Here is a 14079-nt window from a genome sequence, read left to right as displayed (position 1 = left end):
ATGTGTGTTGAACGTGCCGACAAATAACCGGCGGAAGTCTGTGACGGCAAAAAATAGAATGTACGTAAACGTCAATAAAATGAAGGAGCGAGTGCTGTATGGGGATTCGCTATTAAGAGGCGTAATAATTGAGAGTTTAACGAAGTCATACCAGCCGGGTGCGAACATAAAGGACGTCAGCGAATCTATTCGACTGCAAAAACAGAGGGTGAAAGAGATGATAATAGTGGCAGGAACGAATGATTTGAAAGAGGACAAAATGGAAATGATAGAGGATGTGAGGGAGTTGTTTGAGGTAGCAAAAGAGAAGAGTGAGAGAGTTAGGATGGTGAGTATCTTACCGCGGTATGACAGCGAAGTGTTTAGAAGGAGGGCCATAATTGCCAATGACTTTATGCGTGGGTTATGCATGGAGAGTGGTGTGGAATTTGTGGATGTGTGGAATGAGTTCGATGGGCGAAAGGACTTATATAAGATGGATGGGTTACATTTGAATGGAGTTGGTGTACGGAGACTTGAAAGAGTGTTGATGAATGATGTGGAAGTGGATGTACAGACTCAGGGAAACTAGATTTATTAAGAGGGGGGGGAGTAGATATGCAGACTTTAGGGGGGGCAGTTAAGTGTATGAATGAGTATATTACGCCCGGGCGAGTACGACGGACAACAAATCAGAATGGGATAATTAGTATAAGGAATCAAAGTAGGGATGGGACAAATGGGCTTCTGCGATTCATGTACACTAATGCCAGGAGTATTAGGAACAAGAAGGAAGAGTTTTTGGCCATGGTTGGCACTTCCAGGCCACAGGTTGTCGGTATTAGTGAAACATGGCTGACAGAGGATGATAAAGCTAGTGGGATTGAATGCGATGGGTATAGCGTGTTCAGGAGTGACAGGGTGAATAAAAAGGGGGGAGGAGTGTTATTGATGATAGCTGATGAGCTTCAGCCAAGGAGTATAGAATTTGAACTGCAGGATGGGGAAAAAAGCACATTTGAGGCTGTTTGGTGTGAGATACAATCTAGCAGAACAAAATATACAATTGGGTGCTGCTATAGACCGGGTGATGGAGTGGATGGTGGGAATAGTATGCATAAGCAAATAGAAGAAATGAATGGAAGGAGGGTAATTATTATGGGTGATTTCAATTATGGTAACATTGACTGGAAAGAGGAGAGGGCACATGGGAGGAAGGAATTGGATTTTATGCAGTTATTAAGGGACAACTATCTACGGCAACATGTATTGGAAAATACCAGGGGGCAGAGAGTGCTGGACCTAGTAATTGCAACTGAGAATGTAGCTGTAACGAACATGACCATGTTGCCACCAATTGGTGAGAGTGACCATAAGGTCATGACTTGGGAGGTGGCTAAAGGAGTCGAATTTACAATTAAGACAGGGTATATGTGGAATTACCGGGCTGGTAAGTATGACAAGCTTAGGTGTGTGCTTGGCTCAATGCCATGGCATGTAAAACTGCAAGGGCTGGATGTTGATGGTGCATGGGAGGTGGTTAAGAACTGTTTGCAGGAGGCAATGGTTGACTGTATACCAAGAGTCCGAATAATAAATCAGGTAGGGGTTAAATGGATGAATAACACTATTAAGCTTGAGCTGCAAAAAAAGAAACAATTGTGGAGGGAATTTAAGGAGAAGGGTGACCATCAGGTGCATGAACAGTATAAAGCTCAGGCCAGGATGGTAACAAGGGTGGTAAGAAAAGCAAAAGCAGATTACGAAAGGAAATTGGCCATGCAGGCTAAAGAGAATCCCAAACAGTTTTTTCAATATGTTGCAAGTAAAAGGAAAAATGCTCATGGTAGAATGATCTTAAAAAATGCTGAGGGTAGGGAGGTAACTGAATCAGTCGATGTTGTGGAATTACTGAGCGAGCACTTTGCAAGAGTATATCATCCAGGTGGTGGCTTTGCGGAAATGGAGGAACCAACAGCTTATACTGGAATTGTGATGAATGAGGTAGAGGTAACTAGTCTATTACAGAACCTCAATGTCAATACATCTGTGGGATTGGATGGTATACCAGCTCGTGTCGTACGTGAAGCGGCCAAAGAATTGTCAGTGCCCTTGACCATTATGTTTAATTTGAGCCTCAGGACTGGGTCAGTCCCAAGGGGGTGGAAAGAGGGGAAAATAGTTCCACTGCACAAAGGTGGTTCCAAGGCTGCTGTTGAAAATTACCGGCCAATCAGCATAACAGGAATCATTATCAAGGTCTTAGAGAAAATAGTCAAGAGGAAAATACAAGATTGGATAGAAGAAAATGGGATACTGTATCGGGGACAGCATGGTTTTGTGAAGGGTAGGTCATGCCTCAGTAACTTGCTCACGTATTATAACACAGTGACGGCTGAACTGGATAAGGGTAATGGGTTTACAGTGATTCTGCTGGACCTTGCTAAGGCCTTTGACAGGATACCACATGGAATTCTAATCAGTAAATTGCAGCATATGGGAATGGACATAGGGTTGGTGAGATGGATAGGAGGGTGGTTGACGGAGAGATATCAGAGAGTGGTTTACTCAGGAGTAGAGTCCACTAGACGGCCTGTGACTAGTGGTGTACCACAAGGATCTGTTCTTGGACCACTGCTGTTTAATTTGTTCATAAATGATATAGGAAAGGATCTGAGAGGAACAGTTCATTTGTTTGCGGATGATGCGAAGTTGGGTAGGGCAATAGTGAATGCAGATGACGTCAAAATTTTGCAGGATGATTTGGATAGATTGGAGGTCTGGGCTAGGGAGAATGGATGTCAATTTAATGTGGCAAAATGTAAGGTTATGCATTTTGGGGTGAAAAGATGGGAGGCAGTTTACTGCATTGGTGGAACCGTGCTCCAGGAAATTGATGAGGCACGAGATTTAGGAGTGTTGGTGGATAAGGAATTGAAATTTAGGGGACACATTGCAAAAGTGGCCAAATCAGCTCATCAAATCACTTGGTTGCTGAAGAATACGTTGACAAGCAGAGACAAGCAGGTTATTGTTCCTCTGTATCGAGCCTTGATAAGACCTCATCTCGACTACTGTGCTCAGATTTGGTCACCTAGGTTTCTTCTTGATGGGGAGGAGGTGGAGAGGATCCAGAGGCGAGTGACCAAGATGATAGCAGGTCTGTGGAATGAACCGTATGAGAACAGGTTGAGGATTTGTGGGTTGCAAAAATTGGTTGATAGGCGGAGGAGGGGAGATATGATTGAGACATTCAAATTACTGAAGGGTTTGTATAAAATTAATTCAGAAGATATTTTTGAGAACAGGGCTGGTTGTGGGAGGACTAGGGGACATCCATGGAAACTGGGCAAAAGTGTGGTTAGTAAAGGTGTTAGAGCTGGGTTCTTTACTTTTAGAGTAGTGAATGAGTGGAATGCGCTCCCTGAGTCTGTGGTGGATGCTGTGACAGTGAATGAGTTTAAGGCGAGGTATGATAGATACTGTATGAATGTCGAATAGTTGTGATGAAAATGATTTGGGGCCTCCCTCGATGAGTCTAATGACTCCCTGGAGTTGCCCGTAATAATAATAATAATAAATAATAATAATAATAATAATAATAATAATAATAATGACTCGAAAATTCCTCCACTTGTTTAGTAGGGCTCCCTCTGGAACCATAGGCACAAATAAGTCTCATTTTCCAATTCCCATTTTGATATTGTCTAGATCACTCTGCTTGATACTGCATGCTAGTCAAGAAGCTGATGCTTGTGTGATTTGAATGGAGATGATTTAGTATTGAATGCAATAGTTACTCCTTCCATTACCTGAATAATATCATGAAATAGTTATCGAGATGAATCTCACAGAGAATTTCTCTGTAATTTTCAATTAAGACTTCCATTTTCACTTCCATCATCGAAATATTAACCTACCAACAAAGTCTTCTGCATTATGCTGTGTAGCCACTGTAAAACTTTTATACTTCCAACCTGAAGCATTTCTGATAGAATATCAAATACTTCAGATTTACTGAGTGCTTTTTGTTAATTAATAATTAACAGTATATAGAGATGACTGTTTATAATTATTTATATTAATTGAGTGAATATGAGAAAATTTTCAAATGAGCCAGCAAATGAGATGGCATGGCAAGTAGTGATGCATGCACAATGGAATATGAGCAAGAATGAAGGCATTAGAATGTAGGATGGCAATAATGGTGTTAGCAAGGATGACATTAAAGAAAGAAAAAAAAAAGACTGCAGCACAATGTCAGGAATGTCAAGGCTAAATGAGTACTGCCCCATAGGAGTTGGAGAGACAAGAAGAACACTTTAGCAAACAACAGGAATAAAACAAGTGAACAAGGAAGTTTCAAGAAAGAAGAAATAGAAAAGAAAAAAAAATTATAATTTGTGGCAATTCCATGATCAGAAGTGTGTCTCATGAATAAGCAACAAAAGTGTGCTTTCCAAGAGCAAAGATTTATGATCAAGGCAATATGTAAGCAGAACAAATGGATGATATGACTCTGTTAGAACAAATGATCTGAAAGAATATAAATATGGTATGAGAGAAGACATGAAAAGTTGTTAAGTGAGGCGCAAAAAAAAAAAAAAAAAAAAAGAGAGAGAGAGAGCAAAAGAGAAAAAGTCAAGCTTATTATGAGTTTTTTGCCACAGCATGATAGGAGTAAGCTGGATCAGAAAGCAATGATTGCAAATGATTCAGTGAGAAAGTAGGCTGGGTAGGACAAATAGTGCATACTATGCTAATGTATGGATAATTTTGATAGTTGAAAGGATCTGTTCTTGTAAGATGGGTTACACTTGAATTACTCTGATTTGTCAGAACAATTCAAGTTATAAATTTAGTTTAATCCTTTATCCAAGTATGAGCAAACAAAGTTTGTGCCTGAAAATATCTTCAGAACTGGGGTTAAGGCAGTACAATACTGGGCAAATCGTAGCAAAGGTGGATCAACAAATGATGTAATAATTTGTTCAAGCATGTGCTTGGACAAATTTTTGTTCACTGAAAGAGGAAATGGCATAGTCAGGGAAACTAGATGTGTCTGAGTGGCATTAAATTAAGAGGATGAAACTGAATATAATGACATAGAGAATGAAAGAGAGAAAAGAACAATATGCTAGGGATGGTTTCTGTAAATGGTAAACTAGTTTTGTGTCAAAAAAGAAAAGTGAAACTATGTAAATATGGTAAGGAATTTGGTTCAAGATCAACTCCTGTTTCCTATTTAAAATGACCATTTCTTAATAGAGTTTGCTAAACATTCATCTGCAAAGCAGCCAGCAGTCATGCAGATGAATAAAGTGAATATGCCTTGTCTTTATTCATCTGCTATGCAGATAAATAAAGACAAGGTGTTCTTAGCAATGGTAGATGTAGTGAGACTACAATCTATAAGTTTCACAGCAGTAGTGAGACTACAACTGTGAGATTTGGCATACAGAGAAGGCTATCGTTAAAAAGAATAGAATGTGATGAGTTCAGTTTATTCAAGGGAGGATAAACAAAATAAAAAAAGAGTGAAGTATCACTAATGACTTCAGAGGAATTATATCAAAAAAGTAGAAACCTCAGTTGTGGTGGTGGTATGAGTAATGCAGACAATAGTCTGAGGCTGTCTGGTGTCAAATAGAGGATAACATAATAAAATACACAATTGGGTACTGCCACAGAACAGATTCATATGAGGAAGAATGTGATCTGCATGGAGAGATAAATCATATGGAATCCAAAGAGACTATAATTATTGAAAATTTCGACTATGGAATACACACTGGAAGCATACAAAATGAGGAAAAGAGAATTTATAGAGTAACTCAAGGATAAGCAGCACGTGATGGAAGGGATGCATGGTACATGAACACTGGATCTAGTAATAATATCTGAGAATCTGTCTATAAATGAGATGACACTTAATAATAATGATAATACATGCAAGAGCTTTGACTAAGGATCACATGTGGAACAATAGACAGGTGATTATAATAAACTGAAAAGGCAGCCTGAGACAGTCTCTTGGAATGAAAAAATGTATGTAGAACAGGGCTGTCCAACCTTAAGTAATCCGAGGGCCGCATTAAAAAAAATTATCCAAAGGCCACATCCATAATAATAAATACAGTACATATATTAAATTACTTGGAGAGTCCTACTATTAGTTAGATTTAGCAAGAACTTTGAAAATTTCATAAGTAAGAAAAGTCATGGTGCTTATAAAAGATTTTATTGAAACAATAATTGTTTAGCAAGAGTTCTGAGGTAGTTCGATTTCATTTACTGAAGTACCTATATATTTTGATGCTTGTAGTTGCCAATCACAGTAAATTTGAAAGAGAATTATTTGTCAATGAACATCTGTACTTTGATTTAATGAATTTCATCATTGAAAAAGTGCTTGTGCAAAGATATGCTCCTGAGCACTGAGCACATCTTGAGTCCAAAAGTTCCTCAATTTCAGGTACCTCTCTACTGGTAGTAATTTTAAAAAAATATCTTCCTTTTTCACTTCTGTTAGTATAAAAAGGGTATGATTGGGTACACGGTGATGTAAAAACACCAAATAAAATTACCAACATCAAGATTATCGATTAGTGATAGAATTAAAATATCTAATACACATTTGATTCAAATTGTTATTTTATTTTTTTTCGCTCGTGAAAATCAAAGCCCACAGGCAGGCCACATCCAGCCCAAGCAGTGTTTTGGACAGCCCTGATATAGAAGAATAATCAACAGTGAATTATTATTATTATTATTATGTGATACCTCCAAGGAGTTCAAAGACTCATTGTGGGAGGGCAAACACTACTCCAGTATACACAACTCACCATATTTCCTACTTAATCCTCCAACAACACAAATTCCATCAACACACACCATCTGCTGCCTGTCACCACCAACAGTATTTTTTTGTCTGTAAACTGTATATGTTCTCCTGGCACTTTGCTCTATGCAGGATGAAAAATCCAAGTTTCCATGAGGGAAAAAAAACTCTGCTACATCCATATGAGATCAGCTAACTCACTTTCAATTGAAAAGCCCATATAAAAATTTCTCTCATCATGACGAGAATTAAACTTAGATCTTTTTCAATTGAAGGGCACAATGTCCTATTAGAATAACAATAATGACTGTTATTCTAATTATGCAATACCTGATTGAATCCCCAGAATTAGGAGAATTAATTGTGTGGGATTTGAATGAATAGCACTTTAAAGCAACAGCTGCACACAAAAAAGAGAGATTGCTGTAGATCTGATATTATAAGAAGAGTGATGACAAGTCTCAGGAGCATGCATGCTAGTAATTGACATCTACAGTGGGGAAGGTGAAATCAGGTTATGAAAAGAAGTTAACTGAATAGACAAAGGAAATCCAAGAGAGAATTTTATCACTATGCAGAAAGCAAGGGAAAAATGATCATGGAAAAATTACCTTAGTGAATGCAGATATAGCAAACTATCAGATGTGCAAGAAACAGCTGAGATTATTCAGTTGAATAAGGCACTATTCCAGGCAGACCCACTAGCTCTTTGGATGCTGAGAGAGAAAAACAAAAGAATAGAGATAAATGAGTTACATTAAAGCTATTACAAGAACAACTTGGATACAGCAGTTGGATTGGATAAGACATTGACATGGGGGCTAAAGAAATGTGCAAAACAGTAATGCCTCTTGTTGTTCAACTTGGGTCTCAACTCAGTAAATGCATGATTCCAAATCATGTATGTACTGAGAAAGGAGAGCAAGATAATTCCATTATGAAAGGATGGAGCTAGAAATAATGCCATTATGAAAGGATGGAACTAGAAACAAATTACAAATTAATTAGTATCTCTGAAAGAGAAGATGTGAGGGAAACATATAGGTTGCTAAAGAAATTTTTCAATAAATGACTGGACAGACAAAAACAAGCAAAGGCCCCTTGGAAGATGTGGTTAATAATGGTGTGAGGACCAGATTTTTTATAAGGAGAGCAGTGAATGAGCAAAATGGGTTGCAAGAAGTGGCTGCAAGTGCTCTATCAGTGAATGAGTTTAAGAAAAGGTATGATAGGCACTCTAGTTATCATTGCCCTCCTAAGATTAGTCATCTGACACTGTGGAGAGACTGTGTAGTGGTAATAATAATAACAACTGATCGAAACTGAATGAAAAATGAGAAATTTAAACAGCCTTTTGTGTACTACTTAAGTTAATGATGTGGTGCTTTTAAGGAAATATAAAATATGAACGATATCTTGGCAATCGATTATAACTGATGCTGAGGACAAAAACAAAGAATATTTTACATATCAGATATGTTCCTAAAAAAGGTGTGTTCTCAGAAAACTTCCCTATACATATATATATATATATATACTGCCAGTAATTATGATCTTACCTCTCCTTCTGATATTAAATTGTCTAGAGCCTGTTGTACAACACGTTCAAATACTTTTTTCTCTTGTTCTGGAGGAATAAGATCATGCATAAGTACTAATTCACTCTGAAAAAAAAAAATAATAAATAAACAATAATTATAAAATTAACAGCCATCATGTGATTGTGAATATTACACACTTTCATTACATTAACTCTAGAAAGTCACATGGTATCTGATTAACAGGGTGATCAACCAGCTATATTAACCATCCATTATAGTAAAAGTTAATCAGAACTAATCAGTGCAATAAACACACTGATTAGTTCTGATTAACTAATCAGTGTGTTTGTGTGTGTGTGTGTGTGTGTGTGTGTGTGTGTGTGTGTGTACACAGAAGGTCTACTGAATGCATCTTATAAGGTGCATTCTGCAGACCTACCGGAACACGGGTTTCATTTTCTGTAACCCCCAAATCTCTATTTGGGGGTTACAGAAAATGGTCGATAGGTAAAATACAGATATAATAATTGAGACATACAAAATAATGAATGTTTTTTACAGCATTGATACAGAGGAAATTTTTCAGAATAGGTCTGTTGTGGGAAAACTAGGAGTCATTCTTGGAAATTGAGAAATACTCTAGTTAACAAGGATGTGAAGACCAAGTTTTTTGCTTGGGGAGTAGTGAATGAATGGAGTAGGTTACCAGAGTCAGTTGCGGGTGCCATGACCATACCATTTGCATGAATGAGTTCAAAGCGAAATATGATGGATATTGTACGTATACTGGTAGGGCTTGGCATAATGTTCAGGACATCTCTCAGTGAGTCTATTGACTCGATAGAGTTGCCTATGTGATAAAAATAATAATACTTTCCTCTGAAATGCAATAAGTTTTCTATTATCTCACTCTGTCACTCATCATGTCTCACAACCACAGGTTAAGATTGGGAGTAATTTTACTATTTATAATAATATTAATCAAGAACTCATTGAAGGCAGCAATACCATTTGCATCAGCTGTCATACCTGTTCTTGAATTAATTTACGCTACTTGCACACATAACATTCAATGGTAATCCATTCCAATCTTGCATCTCTATGAGAGAAAAATCTAGCCCTCATTCTCTTTTTGACAGCATTCATTTTCAATTTCCAAGGAAATTGAAAATGTCCTCACAGCCTTTCCCCACCCTCCATAAAATAAAAAATTCCATTTACTGAAATTCTGCATAACCTTTACAGAAGTTTGTAACTCTCAATCATATCACCTTCTTCTCCTGTTTGCTAGTGTTTGGCAGCCTATAAATTCTCAATCTATCTTAATAATCAGTATTCCACAATCCTGATATGATTTTTAACCCTTCCCTTTGCACTCTCTCCACTGTATCAGAATCACCATGGAAACCAGGCGACAGATCTGAGTGCAATAGTCCAAGTGAGGTCTTATCAAGGCTTTGTAAAGAGGCAAAATGACTTTCTTATCTTTACATGCCAAGGCTCGTTTCAGCATTGCAATCATTCTGTTAATTGTGTTTACAATTTTTGCTATATGACCCTTGAACTTCAACTTCATGTCTACTAAAATTCCAAGATACCTAGCCTGATCAGTTTCTTCAACATAATCCTGCCAATATAACATGACATTGGATATTTAATCACAAAGTGTGATTAAATATCCAATTTAATTTATTACACTTTACACATTACATTTATTAAAATTGAACTGACATCCATTTTCACATGGCCACAATTCCAGCCTATTAAAAATCATTCTGCAAGTACTCCATATCAGCACTATTCCTGATTACCCCACCTATCTTTACATCATCAGCAAATAGCTGTATGTCATTTGTCAAGTCCTTCTCAATGTCATTAATGTACAGATTAAATAACAATAGTTCAAGGACTGATCCTTGAGGTACACCACTGGTTACTTTAAATCTTACAGATTCACACTCCCCATACACAACTTTTTGATATCTGTCGGTCAGCCATCTTCTTATCCATGCCACAATCCACAATCAAATCTCATATTCTAAAATTTATGCAACAGGTCTTCCATGCTGTATTCTGTCAAAAGCCTTAGCAAAAGTATCATGGTGTATCCATTTCCATTGTCTATTTCAATGGTAACATTATTAGAGAATTGGAGCGAGTTGCTAAAACATGACCTTCCCATGCTCTTCATTGCAAAGTAGAAATTCTCTGTCAACCCATTTCTGAATGCGAGTCATAACCAACTTTTCCAAAATCTTCACAACCATTCCTGTGATACTGATTGGTCGATACTTGTATGTATCAGTTTATCGATCTTTGAGCAATGGAATTACTATACATTCTTTTCACTCTTTTGGAATCTTCCCTGTTCTGAAATTCAAATTATACAACCTGGTCAAAGGAATAACCAGTTCAATTGAACACTCGTTTAATATCCATGCTGATATCTCATTGGTTCCTATTGCAGAATTCTTATTCAGTTTGTGCAACAGCTCTAGTACTTCCTTCTCATACATGAGTTTCCTCATACGGTGAAGAGGTAGTGGTGAGCACAATGTTGCATATACCAAGTCAACAGCTTTTAGCAAAATGTTCGAACAATCACTTCTGCATCATTCATTCACAATACCATCTTCATTCAGTAAAGTTATTCTTTCAAATTCATCCTTTTAGTATAGCATAATGATAGAATTCTTTTGGGTTGTCTTTAACTTACAGAGCCAGTTTCTTTTCATACTCAGACTTAGCTTTCTGTACAACACTTGTGACCCTTCTGGCCTGCTACTTATAATTATCATAACTGACATCATCCTTAGGCACATGGTATTCCTTCCACATCATCTTTTTCTTATCAATCTCTCTCTTAATTAGATTATGCATCCATTTCACTCCTATTCCATTTATTCTTTGAACTCTAGGGACACATTCTGATATCACATCATTTAAGTGTTTTTGAAACACTTCCCACATACTGTTGATATCCTTACCATCCAACAACTAATACCATGGCATGGAGCCAAGCATACTCCTCAGGTGGTCATAATTTCCTGCTTTGTAGTTCAGCATGTAACCTTTTCTGAATGGAACATTCATAAAATTAGTCACTTCCCAAGTAAGTAGCGCATGATCACTGTCACCAACCAGAAGCACAGATTTGGTCACCTGGTTTTCAAAAGGACCAAGAGATGTTAGAAAGGGTCCAGAGGCAACTGACTAAGGTAGTTTCAGATATCTTGAATGTTGAATATGAGGAAAGGTTGAGAAGATGTAATTTACAGTCTAGTGGAAGGGGGGGGGATAGAGATGTACAAGTTGGTAAGGGGTTGTTATAGGATCAACGTCGAAGAGGTTTTCATAAAATGGTGAGAGATGTCACACCCTCCTCATACAGCTTACAGGTCATCTCTGAAATCTGTATAAGGAGGGTGTGAGCAAGGGAGTAAGAAGCAGGTTTTTTGCATGGAAAGTTGTGAATGCACTGCATGAGAGTATTGGTGTCTGCAGAGAATTTGAATGTATTTAAGGCATGGTATGATGAGCTGTGTGTATGACAAAGAGACCTCCAACAATGAGTCTCTGCCTTCATGTGGGTCTTGGGATGATGATGATGATAATAATAATGTTTTCTTTTCTCACTGCTGACTTACAACTTAGTATAGATATTATACTTAAGTAAACAGGGCATTGTATGTAAACAGGACATTACTGTTGTGTATAATGTCCCATTTATATATGAACAGAAGAACTATATGTTCTGTTCATATAGCTGTAATGTTTTGAATAGCTTCGTTCTTTTTGCATCTTATCTCATGCTTTTTTTCAAATCTACAATCTGGTCTAGACAACCCCCTATTGACCTGAAACCCCCACATTTCTCTTCCACACTTTCTCTTGGTCTCTTTTCAAGCATGCTTGCATAAATCTTACCTTGAACACACTGTATGAAATTCCTTTGTAATTCTTATATGCAGTTTTATTACCTTTTTTAGAGATAGGCAATATGATAGTTTGATTCTGATCATCTGGAATACAAACCTTCTGAACCTTGTAATTATGAAGTGCAACCACTGTAAAAGTTTAATGTCTCAAAAACTGAAAATCAGTGTTGAGGACTAGGAAATGAAAACTACTATAAACAGACATAAGATAATACAATAAGCTACCATTTATCCAAGCTTCAAAACAATGATCCTTCGATTGTCTGACACTTGCATGTCAACTGAATTCTGGTGCAGAACAATGCAATTTTTCTTCACTTATCTGACCATTTATTAGAACATCAAACTGGCTTCCAGTTGTGGTCAGATAAACAGCAAATTCCTGCACACATTATTTCTGTGTAACTTCATAACATTATTATAAAGAAGCTGAGTATTAAATACATTATTCTTTATGCAAAAGGAAACTTAAATGTAAGTTTCCTTTTGCATAAAGAAGAGCCGATTGCTTGCTCTCCTTTTGCATAAAGGAGAGCAATCGGCCTCCTGCAATGAATCTTCAGACTCTATGGAGACTTGGAAGTAATACTAATAATACAATAAGCTACCATTTATTAATACTAACAAATGCAAACACATAAATTTCAAAATAAAAACAAAATTATCATATAACAAAACTAATAACTTCAAACTTATTTATAAAATTTATACTTAATATTTATAATACTGTAAAAAATGAACATAATAAATAAATCAGATTATGTGAGACTACAAGAATAATCCTAATATTCTGATAGGAAGTTCATCCTATCTGCATAGTCTATGATGCCTGTCAATTGTATTCTTTGTTTGTTTTGTGAAAAGAAAACCATGAGTTTCTAGAAGGAAAATTTTTACCACCACAGTATAAGACTGGTTCACTCACCGTCAGCAGAAAATAACTTAAAAAGTCCTCAAAGGTTCTTTACATCCTGGATGTGAAATATCAAGCCAAAGAGTTCAATACTATTAACCCAACTCCAAAGGTTCTATATTACTGTTTTAATAATAATAAGAAGAATTTTATGCTTAACTAAAATAATACATCTGATGTTATATTATAAAAACCAGATAAATTCTGAGGTGGGGATCTAAAAATTGAAAATAACTTACACAGTTTATAAGCATAAAATTTTCTCTAAAAATGGCTGCAAGACTTTTTACCCTGCTGTTTAAGTCCCCAGGAAGAACTTTTGTTTTGTTTTGTTTTTCAGTTATTCTTTCTAATGACTAGAAGAATTCTACTTTTATCCTACTGTTGCTCTTAGTTACACATCACAGACACAAGCAAGTTATATTGTGCTATTTTTCCTTTTGAAATGTGTCAACATCATGCTTATAAAAGTGACACTAATTCAAGAAATCCATTTTGCTGCTGATGTGTTTGTAACAGTCTTATTTTATCATGATGATGACTCTGGGCCAGTATGAAATATTCAAATAATTTAATTAGTTCTTTCTGCAAAACCACATGATGAAACTATTTGCAGGGTGAAGGTCATGTTTACTGCTAAATGCTATCATTATTATTATTACAAAGAAATCCCCATAGTGTTGGAAGACTCAACGGAAGCTCAGCCTACAATGACCATTATCTACACATAGCAACCATCTTTATCTTAAACTCATTCACTGAAAATACACTCACAACGACTTCTGGCAATTCATTCCACTCATTGACCACTTTCCAAGCAATAAATCCAGTCTTCATGTCCTTTTTAACAATTCTTACACAACTTTC

The 14079-nt window shown here is 36.7% G+C and overlaps 1 protein-coding gene across 1 annotated transcript in view; it reads right to left on the bottom strand.

Annotated features, from left to right (window-relative positions):
* Exo70 (exocyst complex component 7) overlaps nucleotides 1-14079 on the bottom strand; it is a 324025-nt gene that overhangs the window by 135291 nt on the left and 174655 nt on the right. The window contains exon 12 of the mRNA XM_090398081.1: nucleotides 8380-8484. Within this exon, the coding sequence (XP_090254207.1) occupies nucleotides 8380-8484 (105 nt within the window). The remainder of the gene's footprint in view (nucleotides 1-8379; nucleotides 8485-14079) is intronic.

Source organism: Typopeltis vanoorti, chromosome 9 (assembly GCF_054136105.1).
Source record: "Typopeltis vanoorti isolate ZY-2024b chromosome 9, IOZ_Tvanoo_1.0, whole genome shotgun sequence".
NCBI classification, from domain to species: Eukaryota; Metazoa; Arthropoda; class Arachnida; order Uropygi; family Thelyphonidae; genus Typopeltis; species Typopeltis vanoorti.
Note: the sequence above shows the minus strand (reverse complement) of the source record. Positions and strands in the feature narration are given on the sequence as shown.